Source organism: Silene latifolia, chromosome 4 (genome assembly GCF_048544455.1).
Source record: "Silene latifolia isolate original U9 population chromosome 4, ASM4854445v1, whole genome shotgun sequence".
Lineage (NCBI taxonomy): Eukaryota > Viridiplantae > Streptophyta > Magnoliopsida > Caryophyllales > Caryophyllaceae > Silene > Silene latifolia.
This window is the reverse complement of record NC_133529.1, coordinates 108,703,709-108,723,255: the sequence shown is the minus strand read 5'-3', so window position 1 is coordinate 108,723,255 and position 19,547 is coordinate 108,703,709. Positions and strand designations below refer to the sequence as shown.

Below are 19,547 nucleotides of genomic sequence, written 5' to 3'. Positions count from 1 at the left end.
TCTAAAATCCGAAACAAAAATTAAAATAAGACAATAAAAAGCCAAGCTTCATGGAAGCTACTCCTAGCTTCTTGATGATTTCTCAAGCTTGCTTTTCCTTTCCCTTGTCCTTGCTTGGTGGAGGCCCTATTTACAATAAAAAGGGGATACATTATCACAACTTTGTATCACAATACCATAGTTGAATTAGAAACATAAAAGAAAGGATAGTCATTTACCTACTGCAGTGATTTTTCCAGCTTTGATGTCACCAAGATACTTGGAACAATTCCTTTTCCAATGTCCAACACCATTACAATAATGGCATTTATCAAGAGGACCCTTCTTGGTCTTGGAAGTGTTAGCTTCAAAAGTCTTAGCCTTGGTGAAAGTGGGAGCTTGCTTCTTACCCTTCTTCCCATTCTTTTTGAACTTCCCCTTGCTCTTGGTGCTTATGTTAAGCACATCCTTAGGTGGGTTAACATTTAACCCCATGTCTCTTTCGGCTTGCACAAGTAACTTGTGCAACTCTTCAAGAGACACGTCCTTGTCTTGCATGTTAAAACTCACCCGGAATTGAACATATGCCTTGACTTTGGATAAGGAGTGTAGAATCCTATCTACAATGAGCTCTTTGGGGATTTCAACCTTTTGAATCTTCAAGGTCTCGACTAGCTCCATTAATTTGAGCACGTGAGGGCTAACCTTTTGGCCCTCCTTAAAGTCGAGATCAAAGAATGCCGCGGCCGCCTCATATTGGACGATCCGCGGAGTTTGTGAAAACATTGTCACAAGCTTGGAATAGATTTCATTAGCGGTGCCCATTTTAAAGGCTCTCCTTTGGAGATCCGCCTCCATCGCAAAAATCAACACATTTTTCATTGCGGCGGACTCTTTGTGGTAAGCCTCATATGCTTCCCTAGTAGCGGCACTCGACCTAGCATTAGGTTCGGGTAGAGAGGCCTCGGTGAGGTAACGAAGCTTGTCGTCACCTTGGGCGGCTAATTTGAGTTGGGCATCCCAATCGGAGAAATTTGACCCATTCTTTTCAAGTTTACAACGATCCATGAAGGATCGGAGCCATGCAGTATTAGTGAGAGGTGTGGCGTTGGTGTTTGCAGTAGCCATTTGTTATGAGAAATAGATGCGATCTACAAAACGAAAATTGAAGGAATAAAACATATGTCGTTTTCAAAATAATAATACTCGTAAAAATTTATTTAAACAAGTTTTATTGCATTTATCTAGTGACCTCTACCCAACTTTGATAAATGATTCCAAGACCCAAATTCATATTAACTTAGGCATCGGTAAAGCCGAAAACAACCCTTATCAATATAACTCGGTGGATTAACTTTTTAATCGATTCTACTTTTAGAACTCTTGGTTGATAAATTTACATTAATATTTATCTTTAGCCCGAAACACATCCGGCAACCGTCGAGAATACTTTCGTTGAGTTCAACCCAAATTTCGAATAAATGTGTCCATGATCCAAATTTACATCAACTTGGGCATCGGTAAAGCCGAAAACAACCCTCATCTTTATAAATTCGGTGGGTAGACATTTATCACCCACTTCCCCTACGTAACAAGGTTTGTACCCCGGTAAAGCCGAGTGCACTCCCTCACGAAATAGGTTTTCATGGTTTCTACTTTTTGGTAAGGCTAAGTCTCAATTGTTTATTTTAGCGAGAGGTCATGTCAATTTATTATCTATCACGTTTTAAGTGAATTAAAGCGGTGAACTACGATAATTGTAATTGTCACGGTCGATATACTCGATTTAATGATAATGCATGTTTTAGTTATGGCGATTTAGCGATGCATGCAACATATAAATAAAATGCAAAGCATAAAAATAAATCCTAGTATGGCCTTCCTAAAATAGGCCTAAAATAGTAAATCTAATAAACTATTACAAATTCGGAAACCAACTCCATTGGTCCCTTGAAGTTCGGTCTTGACACGCATCTCGAGGTAACACCGTCTTTAATGGATCGCCTTCTTGAGTGGCACCGTCTTCAAGGAACTCCGGAATAAATAAATTACATAACAAATTACATAATTTCCTATTATACATTTGTAATTAAAATAAAAATAAATCTATTAAATTACAAAACGGTGATACGAGATCACAATAAATTACAACCGAATCAATATTCCCATACATTTCGGGTAATACCAATTAAAAACTAAGGCCATACTAAGCTAAATTACATAATTCAAAAATTACATAAAATAAAATTATGACAATCATAAATAAAATGCAGCAATATAATATGTATGAACATCCCCAATTTTATGCTAAATCGCCTTTAAGGAACCAATATCATATATTAATCGGTTTTTACGAATTTGCGTGATTCAACCTTTTAAAATCACAATAAATTACATAAAATCATATTTATGCACAAGTTAATTACCCTAACCAACTTAGGACTCAAAATTAGTCTCCACTAACATGTTGACAATAATTAACTTATATTTCTTAAAATTGTTCATAAATGGACTCAAAATTACAATAAAATGCCATAAACTTCAAATAAATCATAAAAATTTAAAATAAATTCAAAATTCGAAATTTAAACTCATGAACATTCTGAAAAAAACCATGACACTCATAATGTTCAAAAACTTAGGTTAAAAATTTCGAAATTTATCGAGAAAAACAATGTTGCGGTTTATCGGATTTATCAATTATTACCATAAAAATATGAGAAAAAATTATATTAATTTAATTTTCAATTTTAGATCTGAAACATATGATAAAATGCAACATGTGACGTTTTTCTTTAGTCATGAAGTATGTTTTAGCAATTTTCACTAATTAAAGTCACTATTTATGTTATTTTTCATCAAAAAAAAACATAAATCATGCTTAAAGACTTCATTATAGCCAATTATTTTACACACATCTTGTAAAATTGCATGTGACAACATACTAAATTTCTATGACCAGATTCGAAATATAACTCATATTAACCTATTTTTCATTTAAATCCGATTTTATCATGAAAAATCCATATTTCGAGCATAAGAACTCATAAAATTATGAAAATTTACAGGTCATCAAAATATAATATATGTGAAAACATATCCAAAAACCACTGAAAAAATCGAAGTTTAGCTAATTGTAGTCCAAAAATGACATTTTTATCATAAAATCACATTTTAATGCCATTATTATATAAAATGAACAATAAAAAATCCATAAATTAACCAAAATATCCTAAATATATTTTAGGAATAGAAACTTTAACATGCATGATTTATTTCGTGATATATCATAATAAACACAAATTTATAAGTTTTATATGTTAATCGTATAACTCGGAAAAACTATAACCGATTTGCATGCAAACAACCTAAGGCTCTTGATACCGCTTGTGAGATATCTATATCTCATAATACAATATATTCTTATATGTTACAATTTAATTTAGTCATAAAATTAATTTAGATCTTATGCATGCAAACATGAATAAAGATAAAGAAGGAATCGTCATTCTTACAATAGAAATTTCGGATTATTGGGCACAAATGAGTTCTCCTACTCACTTGTTCTTTAGCTCTCCTAAAATTGGATGAACAAAGGATTCAAGTTTAGAATCCCTCCCAAGGAATAATACCCAAGATAACCTCTTAATAAAATTAAAATTATTAATACTAGAACAATATTAATCTAAATAAAATTGACCCAAAAATTGATTTTGGTCTCTTAATTTCGGTTAAGAGAAGGGAGAAGAAGAAGTAATTTTTATCTCTCTAAAACTCTATATTTTAGATGTGTAGAATGAATGAATATGCACTATATTTTGATATAGTGTATTAGGTAAATAATAGAGAAAAACCCTTTGGTCTTTTCTACAAGGAAAACCGGGTAGGGGAGGGTAAAAGGGGCCAATGCATGAGCAAGGTGTTCTTCACAAGAGTAACTAGGTATGCATGGCTAGTAATTAGGTAAAATGATTATGTTTTCCACTTAATTAATCAACACAATATTTATCCTAATACACCCTCTATTTCGGTCCATTTCTTTGTCAATTTGTCAATTTGTCACATGTCACAAGTCATGTAAAATTGTTATGCATTTTTAACATATTAAAAATCAACGCATTAATAAAAATACGTCATGTACAAAATCGACTTAGTAATTCATAATTACTTGTACCAAAATAATTTACCAATTATAAATCACAACATCTTGTATTTATAATAAATCATTCATTCAAATGCAATTGTTTCCTTAAACAATAATTTCATCTAAGTAATAAAACAATTCGATCACTTAGACCGTATCTTATTTAATCAAATTATAATGAGATACGTAAATATTACTCCAAAAATCGTCCGTCAATTTTAAGTAATTTAATTAACCCGTATCGTCATACGATCAATTAAATAATCAATTAAGAGTGTTACCCTTTAGGTATGACCTAAGAGGATCAACTGATCACCACCGTCGCACGACAGTAATGTCAAACTCTAGTCAGCCAATCATTACCGATATGTGTGGACCAGTTGACAGTAAAATATTACTTCCCAATTGTATTCTTAAAATGAGACTTAAACATGTGTTCATCATGATCGACAGTTGTGATCGCATTATTGTCGGAGGACACATATTCCAACAGACAGATCGTTGGATTTTTGCCGACTGCATACTATAATTAGCAATTGTCGTGAGGGTAGATTGAACAAGAGTCGACCTGCCAGCTAGCGATAGTCGTTTGGTCGACCACCCAGCTAGACGTTTGTTAATTTTGTCCTCCAAATGAGCAAAAGTTTGTCTAGTAACCCTTCCATTAATAGTAGGCATACCCAATTGTCGTGGGATTTTCTTTCATTAAAAAAATCATTACTTATAATATAAAACAATTAATATACATAAATAAATTGAAAATTTATTATCTTATATTTTTAGTGGGCTGGGCGGGTTGGCCCGTTTGGAAAAGCTCGTGTCCACGTCTGGCCCATTTACTTAATCGGGCCGAGATTATCCAGCCCAAGGCCCATTTTTTAGAAAATTATTTGTCCAAACCCGTTAGAAATAAGGGCCGAATGGGCCGATCGGGCGGCATGACCCATAAACAGCTCTAATATCAATGAATCATATCCTCCGTACGATCCAATCTCTCTCTGATAGACTCATGTAGACCTGGCAAAACCCGACCCGACTCGACAAAACCGATCCGACTCGCCCGATATCGGACCCGGCCGACAACCGACAATATTAAAAATATCTAGTACCCGAAATCGACCCAATCTGATCTGACATAACCCGATACCTAGTTGTATCCGATAGCCGATATAACCTGAACCCGATAACACCCAAGCCGATTAAAACCGGAAAATGAAGCTATCCGACCCGAATCAGACTCCAATAACCGATCTAAACCGAACCTGGTTATAATGAAGCCTATTAATGCCTGAATTGAAGCAGGCCTAAAGAACCAATAGTACATGAATATCAGATAACCGATAACCGATAACCGATATAACTCGAACCTGAGTATACCCATGTCTATTAGCGCCCAACTCGCTTAAAACTTAGATAACATATGATTAGTGAATGACGTTCTTAATACTCAATGAGCCAATGTTGATTCACAATTGACATTATGATGGTTACAAAATAGTATCCACAATAATGTTGTTTCACATCAAGTGATTACAAGTTATTTTATTTAATCACGTATTTTTGTATAAGAGGTTTTGTACAAGAATATCGTAAAACGAATCCTTTTGAAGATTAATATTTATGGGTCATTTTCTTATTATCCGTTTTAGAAATTATTAGTATAATACCGTCTTAAAACGAACTACTTCGTATTATTTCTTATGAAAAGTATTTATTTCTCTTCTTGAGTTCACCATTTAAGATATAGTAAATCATAAAATTGTCCTCCATAGATGAGAGTAAAAACTAAAATGCAAGATTTTGCTGAAGTGGAAGAGTTAAAACTAGTTGAATAATTTGACTTTTTCCTATTTTCTATTAACATGAATGAACATGTGGTATGTGTGGAAAAGCGACGATCCCATGATGCACAAGCTATCCACGTTTAGAGATGGCCTTTGGTCAGTCGGTTCCAAGTTTATTTCGGATTTGATTTGTTATAGAATTGGATTATTTTGGGTCAATTACTTATTCGGCCAGCTTAGGTTTGGCTCGGGTTTGAGCCAACTCTTTCCACGTGGCCACTTTTAATGTTTTAGAGTAGATTTGTTTTTATTTGGCTTGATATTTTGGTTTCTTTATTACATTTTTATCGTCCAACTTTTTATTTTGGTAGAATTTAAGCCAACTACAAGTAGTTCGGGTAGGACCGCAAACCAAAAGTAGTCATATTTGGCCCCGCTTTTTTCGAAAGGAACTGAACTTAATTGAATGGAGTTGAACTGAGCTGAACTAAAGTTAACTTAACTCAACTGAATGAAGTTGAGGTGAACTGAACTGAATGAAGCTGAATTGAACTAAACTAAACTAAATGGAACTGAGCTGAACTGAATCGAGTTGCAGTAATAGTTAATTTGAATGGAGTTTAGTTGTATTGAACTGAATGAAGCGGAACTGAATTGAGTTGCAGTAATAATTAATTTGAATAGAGTTAAGTTGAGTTAAACTGAACTGCATCGAAAGAACCAAATAAAGCTGATCTGATCTAAATGAGCTGAAATAATGCTAGAAAGAACAGGGTAGACAAGCAAATGGTAGAGAAGCAAATAAGTCAAGCAGATTAGAATTCGTTTGAATCTCATCAATTTGAAACTATTTAAACACGTATTTTAGAGGTAGTCCGTATTTTATTTTTCATGGGCTATGATTTTCACTAATCACATTTTTCCATTTTGAACTTAAAACTTATAAGTTTTTTTTTTCTTTTTTTTTTAAAACGAAGCAGAGCATAATAGAACTTAATAACTGAAACTAACTTAATGAAGTTAAACAAAAATGGACTAGAGCTTAAGTGAACTAAACTCAGTTGAGCTCATATGAATTAAATTGGGCTGAAATTATCTTAACTAATTTTAAAATTAAGTTAAACAAATGTAATTTAACATAATAAATTTTGTTAGTTAAATTTAATTAAATATTCTTAATCAAATTTAGCTGAATTAAACAATGAAACTCAATTGAACTTAAATTAAGCTAAGTTAAATTTATTAAAATTAATTTAATTAAACTTAAGTTAACATAAATCAAATGCACTTAACTAACCTGATATAAACCGACGAAAAAATAATTACTTTTGACCCGATACCCATCCTAAACCCAGTATCACCGGCAAATATTACCTTTGACCCGATATAAACCGACGAAAAAATAATTTTGACCCGATAAGAATTGTCACGTGACATGTTAGCCAAACTAACCTGATTCTGTAACAACCGAAACCCGACCAAGAGTTACCGATTCTAACCCAATACCCGAACTAAGCCATGACTCGAAATGGCCCGACCGAACCCGGTTCGACCCACCCATGCATATGAGCCGAAAAAATCCGAAAATATAATAACCCGAATCCGAAACAACCCGACTCGAATCCGACTCAACCCACCCGATTGCCACCTCTAGACTCATGCCATAATAATATGATCATCCACCGCATATTAGAATGACCCAACTTATTAGCCTATTAGAATAAACGAAAGTTTAAAACAAAGCCCAAAGAATGCATAACGAACGCTGCTACCTTCCTTGCTAATTCACGCTCAAGAGTCAAGCTACCCGCCTAAGACAATGGCTGCTCGCCTGGCGGCTGGCTACTGCTACTTCTTCCTTCTGGTCTGCTATGGCAGCTCTCCTGGCTCGCCTTCTTCAACCTCCAAATACTCGGTTCCGACTCAAGTCTTCTACGCTAGAATAGACTTGATGTAAATAACCATTATGAGACGGAATTCTTACTAGGCCTCATAAATCACCTCTTTTAGCTCTTAGAAAGTTGCTTCATCGACCGTTTTAACATGTACAAAACCCGTCTTATCAAACCCAAATGAAAAACTGTTAAGGATTGAATTTGACGAACAATAAATTTGACAAAACAGATACGGACCGAATCGACTCTTGCTTTCCTAATAGAATAATTCGACCCTTATTCTTGTGCCTGGGTTGTACCGAATTTTTCTACTGAGATAAGACGGTCCCCTCTGTCTTTGGCACTCAAAGATCAGAGACGTAATATAGAAATATTGTGTGCAGTTTGTTAAACGTTGTTGATGTCAGAAGAATTTTCTATGTTTTTCTTCTTCTCTTCCTCTTTGTTTATATAGAGAGAAAACAGGGAAGGGAGGGGAGTTATTGTGAAGAGTTGCAACTCTTCACAACCAGGGATACGTTGAACTAATTTCCCTTGAAATTAATTCAGTGTAGACACGGAATTAAGTTCCGTTTCCCGCGATATTTAATTAATTCCACGTTGCGTCCCCGAACCCCTAAACCAGGGCGCTTCGCCCCTGGACCCAGACTCGCTGACCGGGCAGCGAGACCCCCGTCATAGTCATTCGTCCGAATGCTAAACCGTAATTCCGTAAATAATTATGCAAGTATACTCTCCGTATTTTCCCAAACTTGCAATTTATTATTCAGAAATTACCCACTAACGAACCAACCTTAATTACGCAAAATGAAAACCGGTAATTACTCTTAAATCACCAACAAAAACAATGCAAGTAATACAAGTAATAATCAAGGCGACATGCTGAAGGATGAACATTGTATTAACTACTCGTATTATTAACAGGGGAGAACACTCTACAGTTTTGATTCTCTCATTCTCTCATCTCTACAGAGTAAGTTTCCAGTGGCCATTACCGTAAGTAAAATCCATTATAAGAAATGTGTATATCAATTGACGAGTTAAGAAGCAGTATGCAACTACTCAAGTGATAAAAAAAAGTGTGTAAATTTTAAGTTTCCAACTAACTGTAGTGAATTTTAATCGACAAATCCAACTTTGACAAAACTTCTAACTCGAAACAGCTAACAAGCTTCCCCAAATTCTTGTATTCTGCATTGTAACTACTTGCATCAGCCTCAGTCACATACCCAAACTGATGAATAATTCAGATATCAAATGATGCGCCACTAATACAAAGCAAATGCGACGTTAGATCTATCTTCACATACACCCATCGGACCTCCGTAGAAACTTCTACTCCATATTTTACTCATCTTAAACTCTCCTCCATCTTCTACTTCATTATTCCGTATCGCCTCCTTAGTCGTCCTACTTCTCTTAGATGCCCTTTTCTCATCCTTTCCTTTTTCTTCATTCGGCTCCACTTGACAAACTTGTGCTGCATTCACCTTCACATAACGGTTCGCAGTAGGGTCCTCCCACGTCTTTATATCATCAGTGCCGACCTCAATAGAATAAACTCGACCAAAAGGGCCCACTGCAATCAAAGGCCAAACATAATACAGATCTGCTGGCGGCAGTTCTCGAGACTGACACAAAACAGACGAATTTTGTATCTTAATTTCATCAACTTGAAACTTGCGGTTGTTAGCATTATACCAAAAGCGGAAAGCACAGAATCTTCTCTCATCTGAAGATAGGCCACAGTAGAGTGATGGAGCACAACTTATTGGCATCGCATAGTGAGAAAATGGTAAATCGACTTGACTAACATAATCCCACACCTTGTTTTCCACATCAAATGCGTAAGTACCAGGATCATTTGATAGAGTAATGAAAATAGCACTTGAAGTAGCACCAACAACGGTAGGAACAGCTGCATAAGCTACAACAGCACACATCACAGTTTCTCCGTGAAAACGGACTGGTGGAGCAGGCAATAGGGACCAGCCGCGTTCAAGATTCTCAGTATCTAACACCTGAAGTCCAGGTTTACCTTCCCTGTGAGGAATGCCAGGGCGGAAGAAGTTAGATGTTAAAGCATAAATTTTGGAACCAAGTGTAAGTAAGACAGGTGAAGCCTGGGGAGAAACCAAATTAGGACCAGGAACAATGGCCTTGGAAACGGCGGTATCACATATAAGCACCTGGTTAGAGGCAAGACAATGGCCACCCGAAAAACACAAGCCACCGACCATATAGATAGATGTACCAAGTGCCACAAATGACATGCGGTTAGGATAGGTTCTATTGTCCATCTCCAGGAATGGGTCCCCAAGATTAAGAATAGTTGATTCATCCGTGTTTTCAGGTTCACAAATCCGATACAAGCAATAATGGTATTTGAAATCTCTCAACATTAAGAATAGTTGGGGACTATTACTACTACTACTAGTAGTCTTCTCCATTGTCTTAGAAGACTTTTCTTTTTCAGTAACATTGAGAGGATGATCTGGCTTTATCACGGCCGAGGCAGGAAACTGTGATGCAGGAGGTCTCATGCTTAGATTGATTTACGTAACAGATTTAAAAGAGACCAAACTAAAAAGAAAGAGAGAGAGAGAAACGATGTGAATGTGATGTGAAGAATAGAGATTTATTAGGGGTTTTTATATAGGGGGGCTGTGGAAGATTTTGAAACCGAAACAAAATAGGAATAGGATTTTACTTAAAAATTAGGAAACCTTAAAAATTCAGGTTTGTTACTGATGAATTAAGGAAAATCAAAACTGCCCTTAAAAAATAAAAACGCGTCAGTCAGTCAGCTTTGTAAATCTAATGCCGAAACCTTGAAATCAAGCATCGCTGTCGAAAGTCAAGATGCACATGAAAACGACTTACTGATCGGCTGGATTAATATATCATTTCTAGTGTTGATTCTTGTTCCTGTAACGCCGCCACTTGTGAAGCGTTGTACACATTTCCTAGATTGAATACGATACAGAGATGATTTCACCAAAACTTTATTACCAGTTACTCTAAATTCTTCATTACTGCAAAATAATTGCATTGATGCAGGGGATCCAAGACTAAAGGAACCAACCCTTTTCCGTCAACAAAAAAGAGATGCAAGACAATTTCATAAACTCCTGAACATTATACCAATGAAGTTCGGATCTATATTTCCGCATTTCTGTGTTAGGAATATTGTTCCTATATTCTCTCTTAGAATAATATCTTATGATTATGTAAATATTAGTCATGGGGTCGTTTGGTTGCATATAGGAATTTGCATTGCCTAGGAAGTCATAAAACACGTGAATTTGGAATTCATGTGAATTGCAAAAAAATGTTTGGTTGCCATGGAGGAAGTGCAATTCATGTAGGCATTCTAACTTACCTAGGGGGGCCTAGGTAAGCAACTTCCTCCATTGTGGAGGAATTGGAATTCATGGGAACTTCCAATTCATGTGAATTGGGGTAACCAAACAACATACCCATTTTCCAATTCACATGAATTTAAGTTCCTGCATTGTTTAGTGGGTAACCAAACAACCCCAATTTTATACTTGTTGAATAGGATTTCGGCATTGACTCCATCTTGTCGATGCAATTCCTCAGAAATGCTGTTTAGTTTTGTTATATGATCCTTAATTATATGTTAGGGTTGTCATTGACTCCAAAGTAGAATCACGTCGTCGGTCAAGGGCTTCCTCAACAACTTTCACACGATCATCTCCTGTGCTGTCCATAACAGTATCAACTTTCAGAAGCCTCTGAAGAAATACATCTTCTGCAGAACATGACGGGTCTGAACCATGAGAAGAGTCAATAGCATCTAAAAGTTGTAGAGCCTCTTGGCCTCCACCGACTCTTATCGCGAGTATAACTAACCAACTATCTATCTCGTCCCACAAACGGGTCACTGAAATCAGCTTCTCATCATAAGAAGCCTGCCTATCTTTCAATTCTTGAAGCTTAGCGTCGAGATCGTGCAACTCTTGCTTTTGCATTTCTAGCTGTTGTACAAGACTTTGATTCTGGTATTGAAGGACAGCTGCGTTCAACCGATTTATTATCAGGAGAAAGGGTAGAATTGCGCGCCATTTGTGATGAAATTTGAGCACCCAAATGAGGTCTTTTCTTATCTGGTCCTTCTGATTCTGAATTTTCCATCACTTAATCTCCTCCTTAATGCTCTCAATCAGAAGCAGCAGGATTATTGCTGTAAGAATTCAAACTTACATACAGAACCAATCTCTTGATCAAGCAGAGATCAAACGTCTTGCTGGGTGAGCTTGAAGAAAGCATGGCTGAACTTGTAAGAAAGCAGAAGGAAGCTTGTAAATCTGAGAATGCAGAAAAACATAGCATCTGGGGTTTACATACAGCCCACCTACTGAGGTGGTAAATGGCAACTTATCTCCTGTAAAGCTACCAGATAGGGCAATGAATTTGCAGGAACTAAAAGACTCAATTCACGAAGCTGAGATATTGGCAGACGAACGTCTTACAGAGCTTGATGAAGCACGGGAAGACAATGCAGTCCTGATAAAACAACTGGAAAATCTGGAGAATGAAATGAAGGACGACAGATATGTCTGCACCACCATTGGAAAGCTGAACTCTCTCGGTACAAAACTTTGTCAGAGTCTCTGCAGGCAGAAAGGTCGTACCTCATGAGAAGAGAGAAAGAACTGGATCTGAAAGTGGAATCATCAGATTCTACAAAAGCTGCTGTTGTCAATGCTGAGAAAAGAGTAGAGGAACTAGAGGCGCAGCTTCAGAAGACTGTAACTGAAAAGAATGAACTTGAAGCCAAAATGGAAGAAGCTGTTCAAGATTCAGGGAGAAAGGACATTAAAGCCGAGTTCAATATGATGGCCTCTGCTCTATCGAAATAAATGGGAATGGTGGAGGCTCAGTTAAATCGTTGGAAAGATATTGCTCAAGAGTCCCTGTCTTTACGTGAAGAAACAGTTTCTCATAAAGCATTATTGAGTGAGAAGAATGCTGAAGTGGAGTCCTTGAGAGATAAATGTGCCCGGCAGTTGATTGAAATCAAATCTCTTAAAAACTCGATTGAGACGTTGCAGAAGGAGAAGTTTGAGTTGCAAATCTTTGTGGATATGCTAGGACAGGGAAGTTATGACAATAGAAGCTTGCTGGAAATCCAAGAATCGGAAAGAAGGGGGATTATGCAAGCGGAGCAATTGAAACAAGCTCTTGATGAACATAATTTGGAGCTAAGGCTGAAAGCTGCTAATGAAGCAGAGGCTGCGTACCAATTACGTTTATGTGCTGCGGAGGATGAAATAGTCGACTTATGGGTCAAACTTGATGCTACTGAAAGGGACGTTCTTGAACTGTCAGAAGCAATCAAAATAAAAGATATGACTAATATTTACATAATCATAAGATATTATTCTAAGAGAGAATATAGGAACAATATTCCTAACATTATGCTTGTCAAAAAACTGCCTCGGTGCAATTTTTACAATTAGCTATGAAAATGTATATGTTTCAAGCAACTTTACAAAAACTCTAGGATTTGTATATTCCAAGAAACATTTCTTATTCTTACCATGTTCCAAGGCACAAAAATGTCTAAAACATCCTCTTACGAACTGTGCAAAAGCTCGAGAAACCTTCTATCCCTTTAAAACAGATTGTTTGCTATCTTCAGAAACTCCCTGCTATCAGCAAATTTGCTAGTCTGTACAAAGTCAAAATATCTTCACACTATGGCTAATAGACCCAATGTTGCTTAATAGTGCCCATGGAAACTCAAATCAAGGAATCGGCGACCAGCTTACGCAGCATCAATGTACCATCAAAATTCATCAGAGGATAAAGCCTCATCAGCTCATTCAACTGCCAAAGAGCACGAACAAGTAAATAACAATGTCGATGGGTTAAAGGCCGGCAAAAATATTACAGATTGGAGAAACAATACTCTAGTTGTTGATTACAATTTGTGAAGTTAGGCGGGAAAACTAAACGTCGAGGTGAGACAAGCGATAAAGACAAAACGTGAATGCTATAAGGTTTTGGGGAAATGCATGAGTGATGAGAACTTTGAAAAGTACAAGGAGGCTAGACGAGCCGCTAAAAAGGCAGTGCGGGATGCGAGGGAAAAAGTTAACCAAGAAGTGTATGCCAGGTTGGACACAAGAGAAGGAGAGAAGGATATCCATAAACTGGCTCGCATAAGAGACCGAAAGACGAGAGATATTGGGAGAGTTAGGTGTGTGAAAGATATGGACGACAAGGTTCTGGTTCAGGATATCGAAATAAAGGCTAGATGGAGTTCTTACTTTGATACTTTATTCAATGGACATCAGGAACAAGGTTTTGGGGATGTAGAAGTAACACCAAGCATGGTTAATCGGGAATTTGTGCGCAGAATACAAAAGAGTGAAGTTAGAAAGGCGTTAAGGAAGATGAGGTCAAAGAAAGCAGAGGGACCGGATGGTATACCCATAGAATTTTGGAGGTGCTTCGGGGAGAAAAGGATCGAATGGGTAACCATGCTCTTCAACAAGTTTTGGAGGAGCAACAAGATGCCATCGGCTTGGAGGAGAAGCACTCTTGTCCCTTTGTACAAGAACAAAGGTGATGTTCAAGAGTGTTCCAATTATCGTGGAATTAAATTTATGAGTCATACGATGAAGTTATGGGAGCGGATTATCGAGCAAAGGCTTAGGAGATGTGTAGACATCTCGGATAACCAATTTGGATTTATGCCCGGGAGATCGACTATGGATGCGATTTTTATCATGAGATAGTTGATGGAACACCATCGGGACAAGAAGAAGGATTTGCATATGGTTTTTATTGACTTGGAAAAGGCATATGATAGGGTACCAAGAGAAGTACTTTGGTGGGCTTTAGCGAGAAAGGGTGTGCCTCGAAAATATATTGACCTCATAAAGGACATGTATGAGGGGGCTAGTGCAAGTGTTCGCACTAATGTTGGGAGAACGAAAGAATTTTCCATTACCATCGGGGTGCATCAAGGTTCCGCACTTAGTCCTTTTCTTCTTGCTATAGTTATGGATGAGTTAACAAGAGATATTCAGGACGACATCCCTTGGTGTATGATGTTTGCTGATGATATTGTGTTGATTGATGAGACGAAAGATGGGTGGAGAGAAAGTTGGAATTGTGGAGGCAGACTTTAGAGACCCGTGGGTTTAGGCTGAGCAGGAGTAAGACTGAGTATTTGAGGTGTCAGTTCACTAAAGTGGCGGAGTTGAGATCGACAGAGGCGGGGAGTATTGTTTTCGATGGGAATGTTGTTGAGGGGTCAGATTTCTTTAGATATCTAGGATCTATTATTCAAAAAGATGGGGAGTTAGACGGAGATGTGGCTCATAGAATTAAAGCGGGATGGTTGAAATGGAAGAGTGCTTGAGGGTTTTTATGCGATAAAGATATGCCCCAAAGATTAAAGGGAAGATTTTATCGAACGGCAATTAGGCCTGCCTCACTTTACGGTTCCGAGTGTTGGGCCGTGAAACATTGTCACATTCAAAAGATGAGTGTGCGGAGATGCGTATGTTGAGGTGGATGTGCGGACATACAAGGAAAGATCGATTAAGCAATGGGGTGATTAGGGAAAAGGTAAAAGTGGCGCCAATAGAGGACAAGATGATGGAAAACCGACTAAGATGGTTTGGCCATCTGAGAAGGAGACCTATGGACGCACCAGTTAGGAGGCTGGAGACTTGGAGAACAAAAAAGGTCCCTAGAGGTAGAAGAAGACCGAGACAGACATGGTTGAGAGTGATAGAGCACGATATGAGATTTCTGGGGCTTGAGGAGAGTATGGTGACAGAGAGGGCACAATGGAGGGAAATGATACATGTGGATTTTTAGTATTTGATGTTTTTTTTTTTGACATATTTAGTGTTTTTATTTAATTTAAAAATTTATTTATTTGTTCTTCTCCCCTGTATTACATTTTTTTACAACCACTTTCTTATATTTTTTTACTTGGTTTACATTTAAGGCATTCCGGATCCTTAATTCTATTTCGGTTTTCAAAATCTTTTTAATCTTTTCTCTCGATTTAAATTTTAAGTTTTTATAAAAGAAATCCGGAATTCGATTTTAAAACCTGTAAGTTTACCTTGACTTTGCATTACATTTTTGCTCTTCCTTTTGTTTTTCATTTTCCCTTTTTCTATTCGCATTTTGAGCCGTGCATTCACCCATAGACGGTTCTAAAGGATGATTCATGTCAGCCGACCCTCATTCTGGGATTAAGGCTCTGATGTTGATGTTGTTGTTGTTGTAGGCGGGAAAACTAAATTAAACATTGAATGTAGGATTGACATGTCTAATAGCAACTTGGTTGAATGATTATGGTGTCCGACAAAGTTTGGGTGAAATACATGTTAGTTTTGCTTAGATTTGAACTTTGGCCATATTTGTGTTGTACAATTGGATCAATAGTGTCGTGGATGAGTTGCATTACTTTTCAACATACCAAGGAAGTACTCCAATAATCAAAAGAAGGTAAGGTGCAGCAACCCAGAACAATGCAAATATTCATGGATGAAATACAATAAGAAAAGGTCGAAAATATTTAGTTACCACACTTGGGACTTATGAAAACAATATTTAAACCTCTAATAAATAATATAATACCTCAAAATATGACAGGTATCCCCATACTCATAACTCAACAACAACACCTCAATCACCTCAATCAACACCTCAACCAACTCATCGAGCCGAAATTTTGAGAATTAAAGTCTTTTGAGTTATTGATCAGTTTTGACAGTTGAATTGTAAAGTTCTATTTAAAGATCAATCGCAATCGTGTGTTTTGCTCAACTGCTCGATATCCAACATCTTAAAATCAATTGAGAGTTGATTTTCAAGACAAAATCTTATTTGCCAGGCCCCGCATTACATTTAGAGTTCAAGTAGATAATGCAACCCGTTAAATTCAAGTTAACTTACAACAGCACCACAACAACTGGACGTACTTCAACTTCGCCACTATTACTATTTTTGTCACACTGTATAATTTTAGAACAAAGAAAAGTTGTAACACAGTTCTTAGATTGTACGAGTCAGTACAGATGGTTCATTTTGTTAATTTATAATTTTATATGCGAAGAAAATTGATGCCCATGACCCCAAAATTTATGCGAAGAAAGTCTATGCACCTTGCTAAATTTGGCCCAAACGTTCATCACTAAATAGTTGCGTATGGAATATACTCCGTAGACCGTAGTAAAGAGTAAGGAAAAGCACACACTATACACAAATTCGTGATTTTCACAGGTAATAGAACTAGTTAATACTCAAATGGAACCCATATGAAAAACAATGCAAGTAATACAAGTAATAAATAATCAAGGCAACATGTTGAGGATGAACATTGTATTAACTATTATTAACAGGGGAGAACACTCTACAGTTTTGATTCTCTCATTCTCTCATACATACTAATACAAAGCAAATGCGCCAGATACAAATTCACATGTTTCAACCATCACGCCTCCGAAGTAGCTACTATTCCATATTTTACTCATCTTAAACTCTCGTGCATTTTCTTCATTATTCCGTATCAACTTACTAGTCCTCCTGGGCTTGATTGTACAGATTTCCGCCACATTGACCTTCACATATCGGTTTGCATCAGGGTCATTCGCCGCATTAGCATTATCAGTGCCGACTTGAATAGAATAAACTCGACCAAAACGGCCCAGTGCAGTCAAAGGCCAAACATAATACATATATGGCGGCAGTTCCCTAGACAAAACAGAAGAATTGGATATCTTAATTTCATCAACTTTAAACATGCGGCTGTTAGCATTATACCAAAAGCGGAAAGCAGACAATCTTCTCTCAGTCTTGCTTGAAAGGGCAAAGCACAGGGAAGGAGCACAGGGAAGATTGGGTGACGATGGCATTGGCATGGCATAGCCGGAAAATGGTAAATTGAATTCACTAACGTAATCCCACACCTTACTGTCCACATCATATGCAAAAGTACCAGGATAATTTGATAGAGTAATGAAAATAGCACTTGAACAAGTACCATTACCACCAACAAGTACAGGAGGAATAGCTGCATAAGCTATAACATCACACTTCATAGTATCTCCCAGAAAATGAACTGGTGGAGCAGGCAGGACGGACCAGCCGCGTTCAGGATTCTTAGTATCAAACACCTCAAGCCCAGGATTACGTTCCCTGGTAAAATGTGTAGGGCCAGGGCGGAAGAACTTGCATGTTAAGGCATAAATTTTGGAACCAAGGGTAAGTAAAACCGGGTTAACCTTGCCGGAAACCAAATTTGGCCCAGGAAAAATGGTGTGTGAAGCGGTATCACATATAAACATCTTGTTAGAGGGAGTATAATTAATACCAGATAATTGGTAGCCACCGACCATATAGATACGTTTACCAAGTGCCACAAATGACATGCATTCAGGATAGGTTGATTTGTCCATCTTCAGCAATGGCTTCCCAAGGTTAGGAATACTTGATTCGTCATTGTTTTCAGGATCACAAATCCGATACAAACAATATTGATATTTCATCTCTCTCAAAATTAAGAATAGTTGGGGACTACTACTACTCCTGTCCATTGTTGCAGAATACTTTTCTTTTTCAGTAACATTGAGAGGATGATCCGGCTTTATCACGGCCGAGGCAGGAAACCGTGATGCAGGAGGTCCCATGCTAAATTGATTTACGTAACAGATTTAAAAGAGACCAGACTAAAAAGAAAGAGATAGAGAAACGATGTGAAGAATAGAGATTTATTAGGGCTTTTTATATAGGGGGCCTGTGGAAGATTTGGAAACCGAAACAAAATAGGAATAGGATTTTACTAAAAAATTAGGAAACCTTAAAATTCAGGTTTGTTACCGATGAATTAAGGAAAATCAAAACTGCCCTTAAAATAAAAACCCAGTTAGAACTTAGAACTTAGATGTAGCAGCAGGTTAGTATCTCTCATATTTTGATTAAAGAGGACCACTAATTAATCTTCCCATTGCATATTGCATATTGACTCCAACCAACAGCAAGTGAAACAGTGTTGCCATGAATAACCCACAAAGCTCATCAAGCCATCAGATAAAAGATCAATGGCTGAAAAACCTTAACATCATTTCAAGTATTCATATAAAAGACTACAAGGGCAATATCAGTACAATTAAATTTTCAATTATGTTTTTTTCTATCAAGAGTGGAAAACTTGCAAACAAGAAATGAAAAGAAGACTTACCCATTCATACACCATTGTGAGGAATAAGATCTTGCTTATTTGCACCATACAGAAGAATAGGATCAAATTGTTCCTATACCATCAAACAAACAAAGTAAAAAGCAATCAGATTCAAAAGCCATAACAGCCCAACAAAATACCATTACTCCATTACTGACCAACTTTATCAATGAAATCTCCCAACTTTAAGGAGCGTTTTACTCCTCCACAGTGGTGGGCGCATGATATTTGGTTCAAGGGGGCACTTTGTTTTACCTAATAAATTTCCATCCATATTAAGAAGAATTATATGTTTTGCAAAAAATTTTGACTAACTAATGTTCTATTAAGTACATACATGGAAAAACAATTGCTCCGTTACATAATTTTTTTAATGGGATATTCTATGTGGTAACCTTGTATTTTTTTTATTTTCTACATAATAACCTCGTTTTTAACAAAAACGCCTTTGACTGGCCATAATTCGCGATCAAACTTCTGAAAGCAGCGATTTTTTTTTTTTTTCA

General features: G+C 36.9%; 1 protein-coding gene across 1 annotated transcript; it reads right to left on the bottom strand.

Moving 5' to 3' along the window:
- Positions 1-8,937: 8,937 nt before the first annotated feature.
- LOC141653781 (uncharacterized) lies at positions 8,938-19,288 on the bottom strand. The gene is made up of 2 exons (XM_074461632.1): positions 19,042-19,288; positions 8,938-9,845 (listed from the first exon to the last, which is right to left on the bottom strand). The coding sequence occupies exons 1-2, from the start codon at positions 19,047-19,049 to the stop codon at positions 9,071-9,073; spliced, it is 783 nt and encodes a 260-aa protein (XP_074317733.1). The 5' UTR covers positions 19,050-19,288; the 3' UTR covers positions 8,938-9,070.
- Positions 19,289-19,547: the final 259 nt, after the last annotated feature.